The sequence below is a fragment of the Trichosurus vulpecula genome, chromosome 9, assembly GCF_011100635.1.
Source record: "Trichosurus vulpecula isolate mTriVul1 chromosome 9, mTriVul1.pri, whole genome shotgun sequence".
NCBI lineage: Eukaryota > Metazoa > Chordata > Mammalia > Diprotodontia > Phalangeridae > Trichosurus > Trichosurus vulpecula.
In genome coordinates, this window is record NC_050581.1 from 167,117,520 (window position 1) to 167,144,606 (window position 27,087).

Below are 27,087 nucleotides of genomic sequence, written 5' to 3' on the forward strand. Positions count from 1 at the left end.
TTGCAGTAAAATAGAAGAGGAATCATATTCATTGAATATGATTTATTGAATCTGCTTTATTGAGGTATTCTTTTTTTAAATCTGGAGAAAAAAAGAGACTGGACTCTAAAATTCACTGCTGTGGGTCAAAATAGCTTTAGTTTTTTCCTTCTTTTTTTTTTCTTTTTAAACTTTAAGACAATAACCAGGAGAATGCCAAACATGGATTGGAAGCCTTCAAGACTGATTCCAAAATTAATGTGATGTGTTTTTTTTTAACATCTTTCTATTTATATCAGTGCTATAAACAAAGAAGCGCACATGAATTACACCTACTGTGCTCCTATAAATTGAATTCTACTTGTCTTATTAATTTCTCATGCTGTGGTTCCATTTATTATAACAAACAACCCTCAATGACACTGAACAAATAGGTCTCATATTATACAAAAGAAAAATGAGTATTTTAAGCTCTTCTGAGCCCAACACAGCAACTGATTAGAGGTAAATCTAAAGTTGTTTTTTTATTTTTTCCCCAGACAATTCATTTACAATAAAATATTTTGAGGGGAAAACATTGCAGAATGTTGGTTGTCTTTGTAGGAGTGAAATGGAAAGTTCAGCAATTACCTAGTGGATTTAATATGGATAATTAGGGACAAAAGACTTATTTTTGGTTCAAAGCAATTTCCCCCCCCCTCTGAATCACATTATCTGATTAATTGGCTCACGTCTATACTTTCCTTCGCCTTTGCAGACTCAGTCAGCTTTTTATTTGTCATCATTTCAAAAGTCACAAGACTAATGAGATATGTTTTATCCAGAGTTGCTAGTTTCTATGAAAAAAAATGTCTAGCTATCTTAATGAAGGTCAAGAGAAATGTTACTCTTCTCCTTCCCACCCAAAGCAAATGCTATGCTATTTTGGATTCCAAAGGTTCCTGAAAGGGGGAGGATGCTTTAATTATGCTCTGTTAAGACATATATTTGGCCTTGTGAACATTTAGTTTATTGTCTTTTCCCCCCCTGAAACTTAGTTCTGTTCTGTTCTGTCTTTAAATAGATCTTGAAAATTTTAAAACTAAAATGAGAAGTACAGTATCGGTCCGAGAAGGACAGGGAGTCGTGCTGCTCTGTGGTCCTCCACCTCACTCTGGAGGTAAGAAGTGGGTTGTTCATGTCCTACATGTGGACAGAGTCAGAAACAATGCAAAACCTGGAGCACATCTACACCATCGTCTTCGTATCTGAGTCAGAGTTGTGCGATTACCTGATTCATCATTAAATCGTGTCATTGGGTAATGGTATGGAGTGGGGTAGGGAACTTGCGGCCTTGAGGCGACATGTGGCCCTCTAGGTCTTCAAGTGTGGCCCTTTGACTGAATCTTGAGCACCTAGAGGGCCATATGTGGCCTTGAGGCTGCAGGCTCCCCACCCCTGGGTTGAAGATTGCCTTCTAAAGATTGCCCATGCATGGGAAATTGTAAGTGACATGCCTTCATTCTCAAGGGGGGAGTTATTGGTGCAAGAGTGTTCAAGTGAATTCCCCAGGACCCCTGCTTTTCAAGAAAGCTTCATCCTTGTGTCTTCAGTGTTTATTGTTCACTTTGAAGCTCTCTTTGGTGTCGCCTCTGAGGAGTCATACGTTAAAAGAGCTGATGCTACCTCCCATTGATTACCTTCTCAGGCCATACATAAAAGCATTTTTCTGGGAGGGGAAGAGGAGGAGTGGCACTGAGATGACAGATTTTCTGTGACATTGGTATGGAGCTGGATATTGTCAGTGGTTCAGAAGCTTTTGCATCTAAAGAAAAAACAGATAAATGCATCCACCAGGCACGTGTCTTGAATTCTGCATATGCTTTTCTGAACATGCTCATTGTTAGAGCCGTGAGTCTTTCAGGGACCAAAAGGATAATTATTCATATACAAATTAATTATTAATATACCAATAACTATCCCTAGGGAAAGTACCTTATGCCTATTTGAAAAGTGGCAGGCAGGTAGATGGGTAGATATGACCTTCAGCCAATCAAATCAGCAAGAACTGACTGCTCACCTGTGATGAACAGAGTCAGGTGCTAGCTCTGGGCATCCAAAGACAAACATGAACCCGTTCTCACCCTCTAGAATCTTCTATTCACTCACCTACAAAACATCTCTACCCTATAAAAACTTATTCCTTCTCCTCCCTGGCTACTCCTCCCCTACACACACACACACACACACACACACACACACGCACACACACACACGCACACGCACACGCATCTGTCTGTGTACCTCCTATCCACACACACAAAGTTACTGGTTTTTTATTTTTAAATATTTCCTTTGTTTTCTGCTTTTGTTTTTTGCATAGCTTAGGGTTTTATTTTGCTTTAGTTCGATTTTAACCTCAAGAAGCTTACGCTGTGTCAGGGGAGATACGTGCAAAAATTAGGATGTACATGATATAGATAAACTAAAGGGTAGAAAGCAGACTTGACTTAGAGAACTTCCTGGTTGAGACAACTCCCTTTAGCAATGCAGATTGACCTTCTGCAACTTATAGTCTTGAAGGGTTGACTGGAGTACCAAGAGGTTAAGTGACTTGTGACTTGCCCTGGGTTGTTGTTTGTCCATCTTTCATACTTCCAGTAGACCGATGACATCACAATGTTGACTGTGGCTGATCAGTCCAATGGGAGCTTGGAAGGCTCTACCACAAGTCAGGCACGAGTAGTCTGTTTGAATGTTTGGGATGCAGATGTCCCTAGATTTGTGTATCTTCTGTGTCCTTTGTGCTACCGTGATTCTGCTTTGCTTGTAGAGCACAGTGCCTTCTTTGATGTGGGCACACCATGCTGGCTGAGATACAACAGAGTATGCATTGATTTTCTGCTGCTTGTGCTAAATTTGGCCTGATAACACCAAGAAAACAGAGGTTCTCTACCAGCCAGTACTGCATCATCTATATGTGGAACCATCTGTTACAGCAAATGGAAAAATTTTGAATATTCTGGATAAAATCACTTACCTTGGCAGTATACTTTCCAGAGATGTACACATAGATGATGAGGTTGACACACACATTGCTAGAGTTAAATCAGTGTTTGGGAGGCTCCAAAGGAAAGTGTGGGAGAGAAGAAGTTTTAGGCTGCCAACAAAACTGAAGGTCTACAGAGCTGTTGTACTGACTTCATCATCGTATGCCTGTGAAACCTGAGTAGTCTACCAGCAACATGCCAGGAAATTGAATTTCCATTTGAATTGTCTTGGGAAGATTCTGAAGATTCTGGCAAGATAAGGTGTGGACACTGAGGTTTCTTCTTGAGGTGAACTACCAAGAATTTAAACTCTACTTCAGCGAGAGCAACTCCGATGGGCTGGCTATGTAGCCAGACTTGTCCTGTGTCACAAAGAGTGTGAAGTGAAATTTGAACCCACATCTTCCCAAACAAACCCAAGGGATTTGTGTTCTCTCTCTCTCTCTCTTTCTATTTCTCCTGCCTCTATAACAAAATATATATATATACAAGGTAATTTCTAAGAAAGAGGTGTTCCTAGCTGGGGTAATCAGAAGAGGTAGATGGTGACACTTGAGGTGCACAGTGAAAGAAACTGAGTATTTTAAAAGGCAGGAATGAGAGAGTACACCCCACATATGGAGACTACTTTTGCAAAGGATCAGAGCTGTCAGCTGTGAAGACCAGAAAGACCACATCAGATGACTAGACCACAGAATGTGTGGAGGGGAGTAAAGCATGAGAAGTCTAGAGAACTCCACAGAGGCCTGGTTGTTAAGGGTTTTAAATGTCAGACAGACTCTAGAAGTAATAGGGAGCCACTGAATAGGGAGTGATGTTTTCATACACACGTGTTACAAATATCACTTCGCTATCACCTTGACAACTGCTGAGGACTGTGCCAACTGTGGTAGGGATGGTTGGAGAGGAAAGACACTTGGGATCCTGGTGATATGAAATGCTAGACTTGTGGTCAGAGAGACCTGAGTTCAAATCTGGCCTCCGACACAAACTAGCTATGTGACCCCCTGGACAAGTCATTTAATTCATATCTCAGTTTCCTCATCTGTAAAATTAGGATAATAATTGTACCTGCCTCCCAGGGTTGTTGTGAGGATCCAATGAGATAATATTTCTAAAGCATTTTTTAGAACAGTATAAATTTTAGCTATCATGTATAGAAGTGCATGCTGTTTCTCCCCTGCCCCATGCACCCCAATAGAATATAAGGGTATAGACTTTAATCTCTTCATATCCCCAGCACTTAGATCAGTGCCTGCCCTGTAAACATGTGTAAGATGCTTAATAAATGCTAACTGAATTGAATCAAATCAGATCTTTTGATTGGCGCTCATGATTTGTTTGAATTATGGGGGAAACTTGAAATGTAGTCAGAATATTAAATTCAAAGGGAAAACAACAGTAAGTGATGCCAACCACGGGAATCCCCAAAGATGCCTTAAACTTTTTTGAATCCATCTTGCAGACTTGATAATAGTACACAGTTGCCAGACTATTCCAGTCCTCCAAGCAGGGTTATACCAATAAAGTCCTTGGACTGAACAGACACTTCTAAGGGTTTCAAAAATTAGATATAATCACTGGGAACAAAGAAGCAGTCATTTGACTGATTAGGCATGCACACAGTACAGTCCTTGTAGTAAACTGGTGGAGGGAGGACACGCTGAAGATGAACGTTTTCTCATCTCGTAAAATTGGAGAACTGTGGTGCAAGGAGGCTTCCATTTATCTCTATCTTTAGTGATTTTGCACGTTATTTTGCTTTTTGGCTTTAATGGATAGGAAATGAGGTGGAGGTAGAAAATGAGTCTCATCAGGAGTGAAGGAAGAAAAACTATGCCCAAATTGATGAGCATTAGCTCTTAAGAGCCTAGACACACAGTGTCATGAAGGGGGCTCCTCGTCACCCTGTGCTAGCCACAGAATAACTTTTCTTGGACAGGAGAATGTGTAACCAAAGGAGGACATGATTGTCTCCTTGCCAAGATGGACAGGACAATTATGAAGGTCACAGGGCACATTTGGAAGCTAGAGAAATAACTTTCAGGGTCACAAATACTAATGCCATTGCAGTTTCCCAGGGGAGTTGGAGTCAGCCTTATAAATCGTACTCTTGGGAATCTGTCTTTAAGAGGCTCTTCACGAAGACAGAGATTTAACCCATATCTGCCGCTGCTTTTTCAAGTTCAACCAGGATTGTCAGACTCCATTCAGGGTCTGACTTTGTCTACTTGGGGGCTGCCGGCCATGTTCTTCCCACCCTTGAATTAAACAATTTGGATTAAGCATGGGGGTGGCTCACACCACATTAGGGGTGTAGTTGATGTAATGTCATCACAGAAAATTTCAGCACATATGAAACTGCTTACTCCAGACTACCCTCCAGTACTTAATGGCTGTTTTATATAGCAGAAAAATGCTGCCTTTTAAGTGAGAGGCACTGAGTTCAAAACCTGTCTCTGCTAGCCACTTCATTCTTCCAGAAAGGGTCATGGAGCAACTGGAGCAGACAGGCTCTGAAAATAAAATGATCCTCATTTAAGTGGAAGCCATAGCCCAGGTACCCATGAAATGAGAGAAAAGATTCAGTGAGTCATGAGGGGAAGGAACAGAAGTGGGGTGGGGGAGGGTCTGATTCTTAATTACAATGATTTCTGAGCACTCTTGGCCCAGGACTGTGGATTGCCAGTTATTTTCACTCTCCTTTTTTTTTTTAATTTAAATTTATTTATTTAACATATTTGGTTTTCAGCATTGATTTTCACAACAGTTTGAATTACAAATTTTCTCCCCATTTCTACCCTCCCCCCACTCCAAGATGGCTTATATTCTGGTTGCCCTGTTCCCCAGTCAGTGCTCCCCTCTGTCACCCCACTCCCCTCCCATCCCCTTTTCCCTTCCTTTCTTGTAGGGCAAGATAAATTTCTACGCCACATTGCCTGTGTATCTTATTTTTTAGTTGCATACAAAAACTTTTTTTGTTTTTGAACATCTGAATTTAAAACTTTGAGTTCCAAATTCTCTCCCCTCTTCCCTTCCCACCCACCCTCCGTAAGAAGCCGAGCAATTCAACCTAGGCCACACATGTATTATTATGTATAACCCCTCCACAATACTCATGTTGTGAAAGGCTAACTACATTTTGCTCCTTCCTAACCCATCCCGCTTTATTGAATTTTCTCCTTTAACCCTGTCCCCTTTCCAAAGTGTTTGTTTTGATTACCTCCACCCCCATCTGCCCTCCCCTCCATCATCCCCCTGCCTTTTATTTTTTTTTATCTTCCTCCTTCTTCTTTCCTGTGGGGTAAGATACCCAACTGAGTATGTATGGTATTCCCCCTCAGGCCAAATCTGATGAGAGCAAGGTTCACTCATTCCCCCCTCACCTGCCCTCTCCCCTCCTCCCATAGAACTGCTTCCTCTTGCCACATTTACGCAAGATAATCCACCCCATTCTCTCTCTCCCTATCTCCCTCTCTCAGTATGTTGCTCTCTCATCCCTTAATTTCATTTTATTTCTCTTAGATATCTTCCCTTCATCTTCAACTCACCCTGGGTCTGCTCTCTCTCTTTTACATATATATATATATATACATATATATATATATATATACACACACATACATATACATATAAAAACACACATATATATACACATACATACACATACATATACACATAGATATATACATACATACACATTCACTTATATATATACATAAACATATATATATATATATATATATATATATATATGCATATTCTCTTCAACTACCCTCATACTGAGGTCTCATGAATCATACACATCATCTTTCCATGTAGGAATGTAAATAAAACAGTTCAACTTTAGTAAGTCCCTTGCAATTTCCATTTCTTGATTACCTTTTCATGCTTCTCTTGATTCTTGTGTTTGAAAGTCAAATTTTCTATTCAGTTCTGGTCTTTTCACTGAGAAAGCTTGAAAGTCCTCTATTTTATTGAAAGTCCATATTTTGCCTTGGAGTATGATACTCAGTTTTGCTGGGTAGGTGATTCTTGGTTTTAATCCTAGCTCCATTGACCTCCAGAATATCGCATTCCAAGCCCTTCGATCTCTTAATGTAGAAGCTGCCAGATCTTGGGTTATTCTGATTGGGTTTCCACAATACTCAAATTGTTTCTTTCTGGCTGCTTGCAGGATTTTCTCCTTGATCTGGGAGCTCTGGAATTTGGCAACAATATTCCTAGGAGATTTCTTTTTGGGATCTATTTGAGGAGGCAATCGATGGATTCTTTCAATTTCTATTTTGCCCTGTGGCTCTAGAATATCAGGGCAGTTCTCCTTGATAATTTCTTGAAAGATGGTATCTAGGCTCTTTTTTTGATCATGGCTTTCAGGTAGTCCAATAATTTTTAAATTATCTCTCCTGGATCTATTTTCCAGGTCAGTGGTTTTTCCAAGGAGATAATTCACGTTGTCTTCCATTTTTTCATTCCTTTGGTTCTGTTTTATAATATCCTGATTTCTCATAAAGTCACTAGCTTCCACTTGCTCCAATCTAATTTTTAAAGTAGTATTTTCTTCAGTGGTCTTTTGGACCTCCTTTTCCATTTGGCTAATTCTGCCTTTCAAGGCATTCTTCTCCTCATTGGCTTTTTGGAGCTCTTTTGCCATCTGAGTTAGTCTGTTTTTTAAGGTGTTGTTTTCTTCAGTGTATTTTTCAGTATTTTTTTGGGTCTCCTTTAGCAAGTCATTGACTTGTTTTTCATGGTTTTCTCGCATTCCTTCTCATTTCTCTTCTCAATTTTCCTCTACTTCTCTAACTTGCTTTTCCAAATCCTTTTTGAGTTCTTCCATGGCCTGGGACCAGTTCATGTTTTTCTTGGAGGCTTTGGTTGTAGGCTCTATGACTTTGTTGTCTTCTTTAGGCTGTATGTTTTGGTCTTCTTTGTCACCAAAGAAAGAATCCAAAGTCTGAGACTGAATCTGGGCGCGTTTTCGCTGCCTGGCCATATTCCCAACCAACTAGCTTGACCCTTGAGTTTTTCAGTGGGGTATGACTGCTTGTAGACTAACGAGTTCTATGTTCCACGTTTGGGGGGGAGGTGCCAGCTCTGTCAGACCCGCACTACTCCTTCCCCAAGAACCCCCAGTCCAGACTGGGCTTAGATCTTCAGCAGGCTGTTGCACTCCTGCTCTGATCCACCACTTAATTCCCCCCACCAGGTGGGCCTGGAGCCGGAAGTAACAACAGCTGTAGCTGCCCCACGACCGCTGCCCCTGGGGCTGGAAGCTGAACAGCGAACTCCTTCCACTCCCGCAGCTTTTCCCACTAACCTTCTCCGCAGTCTTTGGTGTTTGTGGGTCGAGGGGTCTGGCAACTGCCGCAGCTCACATATTCAGGGCGCTAGGGCCCCCTCCGCCTGGCTTCTGGTCTGGATGGTCCACGCCGCTCAGGCTGGGCTCTGCTCCACTCCGTTCCCAGCTCCCAGCTCCGTGTGGGATAGACCTCACCCAGAGACCATCCAGGCTGTCCTGGGCTGGAGCCCTGCTTCCCTCTGCTGTTCTGTGGATTGTGCCGTTCTAGAATTGGTTCAGAGCCATTTTTTATAGGTTTTTGGAGGGACTCGGGTACGGAGCTCACTCTAGTCCGTGCTTACCAGCTGCCATCTTGGCTCCGCCCCCCAGCCTTCTCTCTCCTTTTTAAAATATATATTTTATAAGAAGCTTGATAAGAAGCCAACTTAGGAACTATTTTTGTTGTGCAGTCGATTCAGTTTTGTGTGACTCTTTCTGACCCTATTTGGCAAAGGTAGTGGAGTGGTTTGTCATTTCCTTCTCCAGCTCATTTTACAGATGAGAAAACTGGGGCAAACAGAGTTAAGTGACTTTGCCAGGGTCACACAGCTAGGAAGTGTCTGAGGATAAATTTGAACTTAGGTCTTCCCTGACTCCAGGCCCACCACTTTATCTACTGTACCACCTGGCTTCCTCTAATAACTATTTACATGACAATTCATTTCAAGGTGTAATGTAGCATAATGTAGTTCTAGTCCAGTAATTGCTTATATTTAAATGAATTAATTTCAAACTAGAAATTATCTTAGAGAAGCAATATAGCTTAATGGATGGAGAGCTGGTATATCTAGGCTATGGAGACATAGGTTCAAGTCCCATCTCCAATACTGGCTCCTGACTCCAGGGCCAGTGCTGTACTCACTGCACCACTTAGCTGCCCCAGTATCAGTGAAATTAAAGGTCTAATCTCTATCCCCTAAAGCAGTGGTGCCAATTTCAAATAAACATGTGACAACTAGATGAGATCCCTATGGCCCACCTGTTGACTTAGAGAACCAAATGTTCACATTATGCATGTTTTATTGTATTTTTCTTTGTTTCATTAAATATTCCCCAATTAGGTTTTTATCTGGTTGGGGCTGTACTTGGGGGTATTGTAGCTATAGGGGGCCAGTAACTGAAGGTTTGATTCCCATGCCCTAAAGTATCATAATATATTTTATTCAGTCCAGAAAAGCTAGAATCAGCCTAGTTAATGGCCCAACAGTAGGGGAGTGATTTAATAAATTTGGGTAGTTCTGTGGAGTAGATACTATAATCTAATTAAGAGAGACATTTGTGAAGAATAGAAATACATTTTGGAAAAGCTAGTTGGTAACTCTTAGCATGTTAGGCTTGGGGTTGAGGTTGTAGTCTGGGAATTGGTGGTAGATTGATAGCCTGGCCTTCTAGGTATTTTAGTATACCTGATCAGGGTGGAAGACAGTGTCAGGGATGCTGGAGATGGAGCAGTAAAGCTAAAGTTGGCTCCAGAGGCTTTAGAGAATGGATTTCTCCTCCAAACCCCCAGCCCAAGGCAGCAGGCTGATAAGAGGAAGAGGGAGTCATGTGGCATGAGTGATAATAGGAACTGGGATAAAAGTTTCCATTTCATTCCTCTTCTCACCTTAATCCTTGCCTTTGGCTCTCTCTCACCAGAATTTTCTCTTCCTCCCCTTGAACATCAGTCAGACCCCTGCTAGTCCCTATTTAAAGATAAAATGACATTGACACATTCCTGAGACATATTCAGGTCTGAGAGACTATGGAGAAATAGACATTTTATCTATTTTCTTTCATTTTTTCCAGCTGCCAAAAGGCCAGGGTCAAAATTAGAAATTTGCCATTATATTACTCCCTCTGTGTCTGAGGCTAACCTTTTTGGTCTCTTCCATCATTGACAGTGATTAAAAACTACTACTTTTTCTCTAGAATTCCTTAAAGTACCTTTGGCTTAAATAGAAACATTAATTTGGCATTTAAAAAAAATTCAATCATGTAGTTTCTATTAAGGAAATTAATATTTGTAGAGCACATTATACTAGGCACTAAGTGAGATATGGAAAGACCTGAAATATGGTCCCTGTGATGATGGAGTTTACACTTTAGCAGGGGCCACAGATCGCTGGTCTAATCAGTTAATGATGTGGCTGTACATAGACAGTTGATTCTGAAATGACTCCTCTGTTGGTAACTAGTAGATTTTTATCCATAAAAATACAGTCAGTTTCATTTTTTAAAAAAAAAATTTAAATACCGTTTAGTGCCTATTATAACCAACTTCTTTCAACCCTTTACTCAGGGAAAGAATTCATTATGTGCAAATGGGAAGCGTTTGAATAACCTGCAAATGCTTGCCCTCTTTCATTTCTAGATTCTGAACCAATACAAAGAATAATCCCATTAACGACTTAATAGAGAAGCCCAACAAAGTTGCATGAGGGCTCATGAATTGAAATGACACAGAGTATGAAGTGGGATTTGAACCCAAGTCTTCCTGTCTCTAAGCTTGGTTCTCTGAATGCTAGTGTAGTGAGATTATCGGTGGTTTAAAGGATTACTGCTTCATTTGAGGCTATCTCCCATTCTTTCAATAGCCTTCTTGTGTTCTTTTCATTATCACTCCAGAGTTATCATAGACAGGAGAAGAGACCCTGAAATTAACAAGGCTGTTAAGGAGTCATGAATCAGAGGCAGGTTCTTGGACTCAAGGTTAATTAGCTGGATATGTAATTCTCAAAGCATGAATAATTGGGAGTTGATTACATTATCATTCTGGTTGACAAAAAAATAAACTACCCCACAAACTATTCGTAATTCAAATGTAAAAGAAAATCCATCCAATTATAATTATTCAACACAAGAATGATAACATTATCTAACATTTGTATAATGCCTTGTGGTTTTCAGAGAACTTTCTCATGCATCACCTGGCTCAGTCTCTGAAATAACTGTTTAATAAACAGGGCAGATGTTATTTGTTCATTTTAACAAATGAGGAAATTGAGTTTCATAGCAGTTAAAGTGACATATAGAGTTGGAACCTGAATCTTAGTGTCCTGACTCCATTTCTACGGCTCTTTCTACTACAGCTCAACCTAATCTTCTATGCTGAGGCTTCCTGGGGGAAAAAAATGTGTTTCTTTTTTGATCTAATTGGTTTGGATCACACACATTAATAGCTAATGTTTATGTGGTGCTTTAAGATTGCAAAACACTTCTTTTGTCATTGTATAGTTCTCATTTGATATTAGCATGCTTAAATACATAATGAATGCAGTTATTGAGCTATACCTTACTCATCTAACATAGGGTTAAATATTAGGAACAGATTTTCATCTAGCGATCACCAAGACAATTTACCTGACATAGGGAATAGGCCCTGGCTGACCAGTTCAGCTTAATGTTTAATCAGCAAGCAGACCATCTTTTCCCGGTGAGTTTTCCAAATCTGTGCTGGATCATATTGTTCCCAAAATGGCAACCATGCACGCTGGCATTTGGTCTATAACAACATTGCTCCTGAGATGTGAAAGGGAAGGTGTGAGCTGCCAAACAGCAGGTAGTACAGTCTGGGGTGACTTTTTGCTAAAAATTGCCTTCTGAAATGTAGTGTGACAGCGGTTAGAGCTGTTAGCATCATACGCAGATGGGATGGGATTTACACCTCCTGGAGCAACAGATTTTTTGCCAAAATGAACAAAAGAAAGTCATCTAAGGTAGATGAGGCTATGAGACCAGAAGAAAAAAAAAGTTGGCTACTTAATGATTTATCAATTCTCCAAAGACTAGAAAGAAAATTTAATCTTTTAGGAAGTGGATCAGACTCTATTGGAGAGGATAATGTTTGCCAGAGTTTGCTGCCATCCACTTTAGAATTTTAGATGAAAATTAAGAAAGTGGAATTTTATAAAGTTTAAGAGTTTTTAGGACCAGGTGTGGTTGCTCACTCCTGTAATCCCTGCTGCTGAGGGTGGCTGAGGCTGGTGGGTTCCTTGGGTTTAGGAGCTATCAGTTAAAATAAGGTTAAAGATGATTGGAGGCTAAGGGAGGTGGTGTTGCATGGTATGGTGAGTCCCAGGGACCAGAGGGCCATTGGGCTGCCCAAGAAGGGGTGAACTAGCCCAGGTCAGAAAAACACCATTTTAAAAGTTCTATTCCGATCAGCTGGTCAGCATTGAGTTTAGGCCCATGAATGGCCAACACATTTTTAGTCTGGGTGACATAGAGAGCTCTAGTATGAGAGAGAGAGAGAGAGAGAGAGAGAGAGAGAGAGAGAGAGAGAGAGAGAGAGAGAGAGAGCTTCTTCAAATGTCTTAGTAAACTCAATATGATCTATTGGATAAAGAGCTAATGTCAAAGTCTGGAAAACCTAGGTGCAAATCTCCCCCCTGATATATTCTGTGTTTGTGACTTTGGATAAGTCATATAACCTCTCAGCAGCCCCAGGCAAGTCACTAAGTCTGTAGGAAGTAGAGCCGCTAATTATTTGCATTTCTTGAAGGAATTTACTATCTGTATGGGAATCACTTATTGTTGTTCTGTCCTTTCTGACTCTTTGTGACACCATTTGTTGTTGTTCAGTCATTTCAGTTGTGTCTGACTCTTCATGACCCCATTTGGAGTTTTCTTGGCTAAGACACTGGAATGGTTTACCATTTCCTTCTTTGGCCCGTTTTATAGATGAGGAAACTGAGACAAATGGGGTTAAGTGACTTGTCCAGGTTCACACAGCTAGTAAGTACCTGAGGCCAGATTTGAAGGAAGAGTCTTCCTGACTCCAGACCTGGCATTCCATGAACTATGGCACCACCTAGCTCTTCCTATGGGAATCACTAGTCCAATCCCTGCCAAATTAATCAATGGCCAAAACCTTATTAATATACATTTACTACATGTGTATCATTGAACTAGATATGAGGTTTCATATAGAGACCATCGGAGCTATTTTGGAGAAAGGAAAACAGTAACATCTCCCTCTTCCTCCCCAGCCCTTAAAATTTGGACCCATGTAATCAGCTTTCAAGTGAGAATGAGAAGTGACCCTAGAGATAAGGACTGAGTCTGTGACTACAGGGACTAGCCAGACCAGGGATCTCCTTCTACTAGTGCAGGTCAGCAGATGTTCTCCAACATGTAGATATCATGGAAGACTGACTAGTGAGGGCCCAGTCCTGGGAGGATTCATAATCAGTCTTGTCTTCTGGTAAACTAAGTGGATGCTTGGTGACTTCAAATGGAAGAGTTCTGTCCTCTACATCAGAGTATGCACAAGTATGCTGCCGCTATTTCTGATTTTCTTCCTACATTGTTTGATTGCTACTGGGATTGGGAACAGATACAACTTTCCTCCAGAGATTATTGTAAGGAGCAAATGAAGTGATGCCCGTCACTTGTTTTATAAGGCTTGAAAACCTGTATAAGTGTCAGCCAATAATATTATTATTAATTTACAAGATGTGTGTACAGAAAAAATACTTCTCCCTCACCAAAAGCATGGAGCCTCTTCTCCCTGTCCCGATGGCACTCGCTCCTGTAGTTAAAGGAAAACTGGGACCCTTGAGAAGGCACTGCAGTCAGAAGCTTATGAGTGGGAACTGGAATCCTCTGCTTCCAGACACACAATTTCCCAGGATTTAATTAAAAAAAAATAAAGCCTGGATGGAATGTTTCAACTTCATTGAAAACCAGGTTGCTACTTGGGCTAAAATAAAACATTGCCCAGTTCTTTTTGTCCCACCTCTAACTAAGGGGAAAGATCAAAGGATAACAGAATTAGAATTGGGAGCAACCTTAGAAATCATTTAGTTTAATCACCTTGTTTTACAGATAAGGAAACTGAGGGCAAAAGAAGTTACTTACGAGGTTATTAAGGTAGTAAAGAGTTGAGATGGAATTCTGATCCTTCTGATGCTAAATAGAGATCATTCTACTGGTCTGTACTATCTCAATGGCTTTCTATTGACAGAGGTTTTTTATCAGAGAACTCTGGAAGAGTGCTAGTTTAAAACCTCAGGATGGCTCTGCCACCTGGGTAATGATAATAATTTGTTTTTGTGGCCATAGTTCGGATCAATATTGAAATCTTCTTGAAAGCAGAGACTGTTTTTTTTCCTTTCTTTTCTCCTCTCCTCTCCTTTCCTCTCCTTTCCTCTCCTTTCCTCTCCTCTCCTCTCCTCTCCTTTCACTTTTATCACCAGTTTCTAGCACAACGTCTAGTGTATAGTAAATGATTAAGAGAAGCTTGTTAATTGTTTAATGCAATTCAATTCAGCAAACATCTATTAAATTCTACTGTCTATCAGGCCGTTTACTAGATCCTGGGGATGCAAAGACAAAGTCAATGAAACATTCCCAGCCCTGAAGAGGCTCACATTCCCCTGGAAGAGTTTGTATCCTATTGGATCCCATTGAGTTATCTGCATGTTTTATAATGATATCGTTGCCATAGAAATATGGCCAGATCTGTTATTTCTTTTCTATAGAAAACTACCTCTACCAACCTCATTGGCAACCTCTCCAATTTCGTTTTAGAGACTTACTTGGGGCAGTAAGAGGTGAAGTGGCTTGCCCTGAATCACACAGCCAGTATGGGGCAGAGGTGACATTCAAAGCTCATTTTCCTGCCTTTAAGGCATTTCTCTTTCTCTATTACATCTCAATGCCTCTCATATTGCCATAGATATATACAAGGAGGTAAATCAGCTGCTTTAAAACCATATTCCTATTTGGAAAAATCAGTAAACATTTGTTAAGCACATGCTATGGGCCCTCACTATTTAAATGCTAGCTGTTATGCTGGGCAGCTCGGTGGTACGGCAGATACAGTGCCTGGCCTAGAGTCAGGAAGACTGATCTTTATGAGTTCAAATCTGGCCTCAAACACTTGGCAAGCTGTGTGACCCTGGGCTAGTCACTTAACTCTGTTTGCATCAGTTTTCTATTCTGTAAAATGAGCTAAAGAAGGAAAGGCAAATCACTCCAGTATCTTTGCCAAGAAACTGCCAAATGGGGTCACCAAATTGACTAATATGCCCTTGGTACTGCAAATATCAGAAGGAAAACTTGAATCCTTCTTTTTTCTGACTCCAGGTCCCACATTCCATCTTTGGACACAGAACACCTAGTGCTCTTTCTCATACCCTGATATGCTTTACTTTATGTCTTGCTCTGGATTGGAAGTCAGCATCTGAGGTCGAGTCTTGGCTTTGCCACTTGTTATAGTTCTTGGACAAATCACTTAACTTCAGTTAAGTTGCTTTATGTGTAAATATTGTATTTATATATATATATATATACATATACACATATATGTATATATATATGCAGTTGCTTTATATGTAAAGTAAATGGAATTGGGAAATGTTGAACAAAAAAATAAATAAAAATACAATTAAACATAGATAATGTTAATTTGTGGTTTTCTAAGTCAATATGCAGCCCACAGGAATCTATTTCCATTTGAATTTGAGACCAGTAGATTAGATCTCTAATGTCCTTTTCAGTAAGCTAGATGGTACAGTGGATAGAGTGCCAACCCTGGAGTCAAGGAGACTCCTCTTCCTGAGTTCAAATAAGGCCTCAGAGACTTTACTAGCTGTGTGCTCCTGGCTGGGCAAGCTACATAACCCTGTTTGTCTCAGTTTCCTCATCTATAAAATGAGCTGGAGAAGGAAATGGCAAAAAACGCTTTAGTGCGTTTCCCAAGAAAACCCTAAGTAGGGTCATGAAGAGTCAGACGCAACTGAAATGACTGAACAACAACATATATCCCTTCTAGTTCCAAATTTGTGATCCTATGATCTTCCTCACTTTGGTTAGTAGGCAGAAAAAACTTCCTTAGTTCCCAGTTTTCTTAGTATTATAAATAAGACGATTTTTACCTTAGTAGTGCATGGGATCATATCTGTTCCAGCCCCCTCCATTGTAAAAATGAGGAAACCAAAACCAAGAGTGGTGGTAATTTGCCTAAGGTTACACAGCAAGCTAGTGGCTGAATCACAGTTAGAAATCCAATCTCCTGACCTAATAATCCAGGGCTCTCCCACACAGACAATTGTATTTAGTCACCTCCCACTGGGTACCAAGCACAACTCCGAATGCATATCTAATTTTTCCTTGGTTTAAATTCACACAAAAATAGAAAGAAGCCAATAATGTTTCTCTTTTCTTCTACCTCTTAGAAACCTTTTTCATACTTCAAGGCCTAACTCAGGTACTGTCATTTATGGGAACCCTGTTTTGATTCCACCTGTTGTCAGTGTTTTCTACCTCTTCAAATTTCCACATATTATTAATATATGTAATTAATAAATGCTTGTTGATGGATGGATGTATTATTCCCAAGCCTTAATAGAATTGTTGTATTTGTCCTTTGTTTTTGAAGAGGACCATAACATCAGGGAAATGATGACGGGGCTTGAGGTTGACTTTGATTTGAGTGAGGGAGGGCTGTGTAAGGTCACCAGCCTCACTTTTGGATCCAGTGACCAGATATTCATCAGGATGACTGGAGATGACCCTGGATGCAATGGGAGACCCTGGCCCTTTCAGGCCTTTTCATTTACTCACTTAGAGTGAGGTAAGCCTCATTCAGGGAATAGGTCCCTTTAAGAAGTGAGTCTAGGGATAGCCCCTTTAATTAGAAAAAAGAAAGATTAAAAAGGGGAAGACCCTCAGGGTTGCTGTTCCAAAGAGAAACAGTTACCACTGACATTCACTCTAAGCCAGGAGGGCCCAAAATATAGCCATCAAGTGGAGCTTGGGCAGGGACCTATTGTGGTCCACTCTAAGAGCTTCAGAGTGAAGAGGGAGGAAGGAAGGAAGGAAGGAAGGGAAGGAAGGAAGGAAGGAAGGAAGGAAGGAAGGAGGGAAGGGAGGAAGGGAGGGAAGAGGGAATGTATGCTCCTAGAAGGCAGGGATTCTTTTGTGTTTGTCCTTTTTTTTTAATCTCCAAGGCCTAACACAGAACATTACTTACTATTTGTTCCTTATTTCATCTGAATAAACCTTGACCCCCCACATCTTTTTGGAATTGCTTCCCTCAACTAGGCCATTAATCTGGCTGCTCTAGAGAAAAAATAAAGGATTCTTCTTCTTCTAATCCTGGCCCACTCCAACCCCCCTTCTAGAAAGCCAGCTTTTCCCCAATGCAAGTAATAATTTTAAACTTTGAAATGTTGCCAAAAGTTGCAAGAAGTTGATCAAATATATTTTGAGAGGATTTTGACAAGAATCTGATTCTAGACTACTTAAATCAGAATATCACAGTGGCTATCCAAACCCCCCTCTCAGATTATGGTGCATGAATGATTGAATGAATAAAAGTAGAGGAAAGCCTCAAAGATTCTAAGTCCAAATTAATGAAATACCCTAATTATGCAAATTTCTAAATTATATAATTTTATCATTTTCTTGCATTGCATTGCATGAAGTAATTCGAACAAGACCGGTAATTATTGCCAATTAAGACGTACAACTCTTTTCAATCTCAGCCCACTTAGGGACCAGGAATGGATCCAAGTCATGAAGCTGAATGCCATCTTCCATGGTGGCAACTCAGGTCTCACAATGGGTAATATTTTGGGTCCAAGGCTGGCATAGAGAAACAAGGCTTGTCAAGGGACAGAAACCAAAGACAGAGGGGAATCACCAGAATCACAAGAATAAAAAGGAGATCCAGAGGGAAGGAGCTATGATTATAAAAGTAACAAAGGGTTTGAAATCGGAAAAGAAGGACCTCAGGGTAGAAACAGAAAACAGCCAAGATCAAAACTGATACAGGACAGTTCAAAGGAGGAATTCCAGCTTGTCCGAAGAATTTTTTATGTAATGTCTCAAGTGAACTAGTTAGCTTTTTATCTGGAGTGTCCAGACTAGTCTTGCCCACTTGAAACCTCTAATAGGTGATCACTGTGGAATATTCCAGTTTACCTTTGCAACCTCCTGTAGGTGTCACAATGGATAGAGTGCTGGGCCTGAAGTCAGAAACACCTGAATTCAAATATGGCCTCAGATACTTATTAGCTGTGTGACCCTGTGTAAGTCACTTAACCCTGTTTGCCTCAGTTTCCTCATCTGTAAAAAAATGAACTGGAAAAGGAAGTGACAAAACCACTCCAGTATCTTTGCCAAGAAAATGGGGTCATAAAGAGTCAAACATGGCTGAAAAATATTACTGGAAGAATGTATTGAAATTTTGTGATTTTTATGGCACACTGGTACCTAGTTTTTTGGGTACTTTCATCAATTTTTTTTCTATAAATGACCCTTTATTTGACATTCTTTAGATGGCACCCCCTTGCAGTTATTTCCATTCAACACATATTAAGAGCTTACTTTGTGTTAAACATTCTGCTCATCTATGGGGATTCAAAGACAAAACCAAAACTGTCCCTGCCTTCCAAGAGCTTCCCCAGAGGGAAGCAATAGGAACACAGTTTTGTGAATATGAAGTAATTTGGAAGAGAATTGCATTAAAAGAAGTCACTAGAAATTATACTCTTCATTTTTTATCAAATATTTCTTGCTTCTTAGTAATTCTCTGAAACATAGATTCCAAATTTACTCACTACTATTTAATGACATTTTATTGTGGATAGAAAGTGTGCCGATGAATTTTTAAAGATAGGTTTTCTGTGAAGCTTATGGTGAGGCTTTGTGTCATAGTGCTAAAAGACCATGACGACTGTGGGATCAAGCCTGTCTCTGACAGATAGCACCTGGTACCTCATTTAACTTCTCATTGCTTCCAGGACATTTCTTAGATTGTGTTACAAAAAAATTAAAGAACTGATGGGAGGAAGTCTCATTATCCAGGCATTTCTTATACCAATGAAATCACTAGTCTGTACAAACAAATACAGAAATTTGTGGGCTTTGAGAGACGGGTTCAGAAAACTAGGCAGCAAATGATCCATATAGCCTAATTAAACTAGGAGGGATAGACTGGCCAGCAGTAGAGAAGATGATATAGAAGAAGCCTAAAGATTTCTTTTACACTCTCTCTCTCTCTCTCTCTCTCTCTCTCTCTCTCTCTCTCTCTCTCGCTGTCTATCTATCTACCCCCCTCCAAGTTTAACATACCTAGAGATCTTTTGGCTTAATTTTTCATTCTCTTTTCATTCATTCTTCTTTATAACACAAAGCTGTGTTTTCAGTATTATGAATACTTTAATTCTTGCTTTTAGCATTTCATTTCAATCTCAATCCAATTAAGTCATACATTATATTTGGAAGAGGGGAATGGGTTTGTGATTTCATTGCTATAGGGAATTTCTCATAAGAAAACTCCTTTCTACGAATACAGATTCTACCTGCTTATGAGTAATCAAATGAATTATTCTGTCTATCCAGTATGTGTCAATGGAAGGACTTGGACCCAGGTCTTTCAGAGTCTGAGCCACTTCGTCCTAAATGCTGGATATAATGAATAGAATCAGTAAATGAACAGTATATGATTTAATATAAGCTCAAAATCTTGCTCTTCCACATCAGCTTTTCCCTTCCAACTTTGTCTCTTTCTTTCTTCTCTCCCTCCCTCCCTCTCTTCCTTCCTTCCTTCCTTCCTTCCTTCCTTCCTTCCTTCCTTCCTTCCTTCCTTCCTTCCTTCTTTCCTTCCTGCCTGCCTGCCTGTTTTACATGACTTCAGATGGATTGTTTCAGTCTTACCTGATACAGCTATGCTGTGCTTCATTACATCATTATGGGGAGTGGGGGCGGGGAAGAGAAGCTGTGAAAACTTAATGCACTTCTAGTATTCTGCAAAATCATTTAATGATGTGTGGATGGCATTACATCTGTTGTGGTGATAATAACAGGCTGGTATTTTTCTGGCACAAAGAAGGCAGCATCATCAATCATCTGTAATCATTGATCTTCAGCTAGAGGAGTGCATCTCAACTGGTTTGCAGTTACTTATATCGTGTACTCCACTCTTCTTCCAAAACATACTGCATTCCCCAAATCTCTTAAAGAAAAATCTGTTCTGTTTACACATGAGATATAAAATGACACCTGAAGTTGTGATATATGTGGACTTAAAGCTATCTCTTTCAATCATTATAACCTTTAAGCACCATTAAGTTCCCTCAGGAAGCTTTGACCTTTTCTATCTCTTCGATACTTTTGACAGCTAAAAGAGAGAAACTGTAGATCAGGCACCTGCTCCAAACATGAAATGTTGTTATTTGGCACCTAGGTAATAGTGGCAACCATTTAAAAATATTCATGTGATGTAACTTTTCTTCTGTGTGGGAAAGAAAAAACAAACTGGACAGCTGGAGATTTTAAAATCAATTCTTATTTCCCTTCTCTATCAGTTTGTTTATATCAAATCAGTTATTACTCACAGTGTGATTTATGATTAAGATGGCATTGAGGAAAGAAAACTGAAATGGCGATTACAGCCTGAGGAGTTTGGAAAGATCCAGCTTTCAAGCTGGGATCCAGTGTCCTCAGGTAGATAGAAGGAAGACAGAGGTCAATCAGACCAGAAGGAAAGAAGAGAATTTAATTCCCATCAGGAACCAGTGTAGGGAATAAAGGAAACTTAATAGCTCTAAGAATGCAATATAACTACAGAAAAACAAGGGTTGCAGCTTCTAAAGCCTATGGTAGGGCAGCCTAGGTTTCCCGTTCAGTGATATGTAGGGGAGTATTGGAAATCTCTATCCCCAAGATGATTTCGTCTGAACTGATGATCACAAAAGGTCACTTTAAAGAGCAAGATTTCTTATAGATTGCCACACAGCATGCAATAGGAATGGAAACCGACTTGGCAGAATTTAACAGCATTAGTTTATTAGCATCCTGTGTGTAGTGAAAGTAATCCAGAAGGTGGAAGACATTGAAGGAAGTATTAGTAAGAGCAACAGTAATAATATATTTGCCAGTATTTCCATATAGTAATGATGTCATAATAGTAATAATGATATTTCAGTGGTCAACAGGATGATAAGGAACAAATTCATCCTGTAATTACTATTAATTATATTTTAATAGAAGACAGGATGATGGGGTTGATATATAATTCACCCTTTTATTCTTAATATTGATAATAGTAATTTGTACAAATTGGGTTATCTCAGCTCTGGAAAATACTACAAAATAATTATTATAATTATAACAGGATGAATCTCATGTGATCTCTGTCATCCTGTCTGCTACTGCAGTTGTACCAAAGTTGCTCTCTGTGAGCCTACAGAAGATGCTTCCTAATTCTTTTGTTACAATTACAAAAACCAGCATATCTACCTGTGCAAAAGTCCACAGAATATTCAGTCTACAAGAATCATAGCAGAAAAGCAACTTGTTTTAGGGCCATTTATATATGATCTCATGTATTTATATCTCCAGCATCTAGTAAAGGTCTTGGCATGGGCAGGTGATTAATAAATGTTCATTGACTGACTTGTCAAAATGTGAATGTGCTGGTGTTATGAATAACTCAAGTCCAGGCAAGGGTGATGCACCATACACGTTTATTGTAATGGTGAGTGTAAATGCCTAGGGCCAAGGATGGTGGTGGGTAAGATGCATGGGAGCTGTCTGCCAGGAATTGTCCATGCTTACGGGGGTACCTATGGGGGAGGCCCAGCTCATGTCTCCCCTTAGCAAGAGTCAGGTGGGCTCCCCCATCCTGCTCACGAATCTGTCTCAGTGATCAAGCTGGCTGGTCTGTTCTGGCTAAGGCTGGCCAACCAGTGGAAAAAATACATGGATTTTTAATATAATTTTTAGAAGGGCATGGCTATGTATAAGGGTAGGGGTTGGAGGTTCTATCTGGGGTGCACACAGACAGGTTGAATTCAGCCTTGGGGCCACCAAAGCTTATCTTTTGAAATTCATGTCTACTAGGATGTAACCAGTGGCTGTGACTCAGACTATGTTATACTTAAGTGCTTAAAGGAATTATTTTGCTAAGCATGGGGGCTGGGGCACATGTCTTACAGTTACATTCACGCATAATATGGGGGCCTTACAAATTTAATTAAGTGGTAGAAACAGCTGATAAGGCAATGCCTTCTGCCGTACCCATTGTTCTGCTCTTATAGATGTTTTCTTCCTCACACCTGATTGTCAATTCCTTTTTGTGAGTAAGGCATGATAGATTTCACAGAATGCATCATGAAGAGATTGAAGTTAACAATAACAATGATAATGATAACTAATATTTTTATCTCACTCTCAAGTTTGCAAAGTATTTCCCGTGTGTGTGGGTGTATATGTGTCTGGATGTATTATATATTTTAAATATATACATATTCACATTTATATTACATGTGTGTGTACATAAGGACACATTTTTTCCCCTGGCCTTTTCTTTTGCTGTCCAATAAATTTTCTCTTCCCTTGCTATACCCCCTTTTCCCAAATGATGCTTCTTCCTTTGTACCTTGCCTCTTTCCCTGGATCTCCTGCATCTGTCTAGAAATTCCCAGTGCCTAGTTAATTGGCAGGTCTCTGTCTGTGAACTCAGGGGTGGGAACCCCATCATATGAGGAGGACCTCTTCCTTCTCTGTGTAGTACTACCTGAGCAGCCCTGGTATTAATGCTACCATGCCTCATGATCTGAGAGATTTGGTGCGACCACGGAGCCAGGCAGGCTTTGTCTCACTATGTACCAAGACTTGGGAGCAGCCTGTTTCTTGACTATCATAATTGAAATGCCCTGTTGACATCTTTGTTATATTCTCTCCTGCCCTCTTATTAATGTTGCTTTGAAGATTTCAGTCTCAGCCTCCATATGTCAGTGGCCTGTCCTAGTTTGGAGGTGTCACTCCTGGTACCTACCAGTGAGAAGTGGGGTGGAAGGTTAGTGCATTGTCCTAAAGCAGTGGTGTCAAACTCAAATAGAAATAGGGGGCCACTAAGCCATATGTTAGGATCCCTGCAGGCTGTATATGGATTTAATTTTAAAATTTAAAATTATCTGTTTTATTTTATTTATTTTATTTGCTTTTATTTTGCTCGCTATTTCTCAGTTGCATTTTAATTTGGTTCAGGCAGCACTCTAGAGTGTTGAGGGCCTCACATTTGGCCCCTCTGCCCTAAAGTGCTCTTCCCTTGCTGTCCCTGCCTCTTTTTCCCTTTGGATATTTCCAACTAAGCTCTACAGCCTTCCTTCAGGGGTCTTCCTTTAAACATAATCATTTAAAGGCTAATACAAGTAAGAAAAGAAAAGCTCCATGATTTTCAGCATTGACAAGCATGCATAATTCTTTTTTAAAATTAGTTTATTTATTTTAAATTTTCAACATTCATTTACATTAAGTTTTAAATTTTCTCTGCCTCTCTTCCCCCCTCCCTCCTCAAGATGTCCTACAATCTGATACAGGTTCTATATATACATTCCTATTAAATAGTCATGCTGTATAGAAGAATTATAACCAATGGGAGAACCCATGAGAAAGAAAAACAAACAAACAAAAGAAAATAATCTGCTTCACTCTACATTCAGACTTCATAGTTCTTTCTCTGGATGTGGATGGCATTTTCCATCATGGAAAAGTTTTAGAGAAGGGCAACATCTACCAAAATCAGGCATAGCACACTGTGGCTGTTATTGTGTACAGTGCTCTGCTGGTTCTGCTCACATCACTCAGCATCAGTTCATATAAGTCTTTCCAGGATTTCCTGAAATCTGTCCATTACATTCATATACCACAACTTGTTCAGCCATTACCCAATTGATGGGCATCCCCTCGATTTCCAGTTCCTGGCCATCACAAATAGAGCTGTTATAAATATTTTAGTATATGTGGGACTTTTCTCATTTTTATGATCTCTTTGGGATACAGCCCTAGAAGCAGTGTAAGCATGCCTAATTCTTGTAATGCTCTCTTATTCCTGTCAGTGATCTCTGACATAATCCCATTTTATGAAGCAGGAAAGTTGTTTATCCAGGATAACACAGTAATCAAATATCAACTGCAAGATCTGAACCAACATCTTTTAGACTCTAAAACCAAAGGTCGTAGGACCATAGGATCATAGAGTAGACCTTAGAGGGAATCAAATGGGACCCTTTTACTTCATGAATGAAGAAATAAGACCCAGAGAAGTCAAGCTTCTTTATGAGGGTCATACAGCTAGTGCCGGAATCTTTCCATGACACCATGCTGCCAATCTCAGTATTCCCATCTAAAAATGTTCACAAAGAATATGTTAAGGCAACATAAATTCAGGCATTCTTTGCCTTTAAATAAGATCTCTCATTTTTATGAGTGCTTATTGAGAGAAATGATTATTTCTTTCTTGTTTTAAGAATTACTTATTGAATCAGGACTAATGTTTTTCCCCTTTTCTACTTCCCCATCCAGAAATCAACCAGTGTGGGAAATCTTTCCCAAAGACCCAGCCAGGATGGCCAAGACCTAATCAAAGATAGTAAAAGAAATTCTAAATTTAGACCAATGGGTAGATTCCTGCTCATTATGTTTACTCAGATAGGTCTGGGAAAACGTGGATTCTCCCTTTTATTAGACAAGTGATCGGGAAATTCATAAGTCTTTTTGACCTAGACTTGAGTGATCCAAGTCACATATCTTAAGACCCTCATTGGAATATAACCCACCTTTCATCATATTCATTCTCTCACTAATTGTTGACCAATCAGAGTTGATTGCCCCCCTCCGGAACACCCACTCTTCCAAGGGCATATAAACAGTGAGGCCACCACCATGAGGGGTCTTTGACATTCAAGAGTGCCACTAACCTTTTATTAATAACATGCTAGCCTTATTAATAAAATGATTAAATTACCCAGAAACTATGTCTCTCAAACTTTTTAAACATCACAATTATCCAGCACCTGTATGCTTAATGACCAAGAAAATCATTAAGGTTAAAGCCTCTGAAGGTTTAGTTTCATGGGGCAGCTTAATGTGATTAGGAGTTTGTCCAGACGTCCCCCTCAATAATTGAACACACACGTGTAGCACCACTCATCACACGGGCTTTTGGCAGGTGAAATTTCTCCTAGTATAAAATAAGTAATTAAAAGATAAAGAGAGCTATGTGGGACAGGGGAACCCAGGAACAGTTGAATCATGATGAAGAGTGGCACAGGATGCAGATGTGTGGGCAGAGGAGTGGGAGCCAGTCCCAATCAGAGAACATTGCCACCCCAGCCTGACTAGGATAATGAGCTGCTGGAGCTGTGCTTTGCTCACAGATCCATTTTTAGAATGACTTCTTGGACAGAACTTGCCTGACTCTGCCTCCCTGAAGACACTGCTGGGACCTGGTAAATTTATCCAGTCTCCTTTCCTCCCTTCCCCCATGCCTTACCATGGCCTGTAAGACAGTTCCTCTTATTTTTGGAGTTTCCTGTCTTCTTAGGTCTTGTTTACTTCCTGTTTGTACTTTGATAATGTGTTTGTCTCCAGATAAAGATAAGCTAAGAGACTGTTTTCTATTGAGGATTTGAATTGTCTGATTCCCACATGCCTTTATGACTTTCCACTTTGCCTCCCCTTATAATACCTTATTTGCTTCAAAACTCTGCTTTGGCAACACCTTCTACATTAAAATTTCCAAGATTCTCCCAACTTTTAGTTCCTCTCTCAATATGTACTTCATATTCATTTTATATAAGTCATTCAGTTATGTTTCTCCCAATATGATGTAAATGAGGGCAGAGACTGTCAGAAGACCTTAGTTCTAGGCCCTGCTCTATCATTAACACATTATCTTGTACAATCTCAGTGTCTTTGGGCTTCATTGTTTTCATCTGTAAAATGGGAAGATCAGACTAGATATTCCAGTTCTAGAAATCTGTGATGAGAAGGTTTTAGTAGGTGTTTCACATCCTAAATAAGAAGGAGAAAATGGGTTTCTTGAACAATTTAATGAGCAAAAACCTAATTATTTGAAGCAACCAGTAACTTATTATTCTCGTTTCTAAAATTACATTTCTCAGAACACCACCTCAGCAATTGTTCACATTGTCCCTATATGTACAACTAAACACTGGGAGCTTCTCATTGTTATTCATGAATACATCGTGAAAATTATCCCCCAAATCTGATGCCTGAGTAAACGGAAATTGGCATGCTTATCTCTTAAACTTTCTTATTTTTGCAGGTATTATATGTCACTGTGCAGTTACCCCCAAGGTATCTATTTCCTATGATGTTTGCTTCTTGAAGGCATATACTTCTTTACCTTGGGCTTAATGCTGTAGCATAAATATTGGGTTTTGTCTAATATTTAAACTGGATTTTTTTTCTTTTAAGTGGTAGAATAATGGATCTTTTTTATTCTGTCTAAGGTTCTATGAGTCCACTCAAGTCAGCATGTGGCATGCTAAAATTGGAAAGAACCTTTGGTAAGGGCACATTATTAGGTAAGGATACATTATTAGAGGAAATGAATGATTCACCCTAAAAATGAATTCAGAAAAGAAAAAAAGTTTGTGCCAAACAGAAGGATGTCGTAAAGGTTCTCTGTGGATATGAAAATGAAAGAATTGGATTTATTGTGTTATGGTATATTCAAAAGCAAGAAGCAACATAATTTCATATGCTACTCAATCATACTCTATTGCTGTTCTCATGATAAATATTTGTAAAGTGACCATAGCAAAGATGACTGTAGCTTATTTCCTAAGATCTTTTGTTAACGTAGAGAAAAATCTGAAAATGACTCCCCAAATCCTTTAATTTTAGAGGCATATGTTAATAGTGATAGAGCACTAGACTTGGAAGCATGGAGACTTCAGTTCAAATGTGGTCTCATTTACTAGCTGTGCCATTCTG

General features: G+C 39.7%; 1 protein-coding gene across 1 annotated transcript in view; it reads left to right on the forward strand.

The window, feature by feature from the left end:
• CNTN3 (contactin 3) overlaps positions 1–27,087 on the forward strand; it is a 342,495-nt gene that overhangs the window by 164,070 nt on the left and 151,338 nt on the right. The window contains exon 4 of the mRNA XM_036738044.1: positions 1,043–1,138. Within this exon, the coding sequence (XP_036593939.1) occupies positions 1,043–1,138 (96 nt within the window). The remainder of the gene's footprint in view (positions 1–1,042; positions 1,139–27,087) is intronic.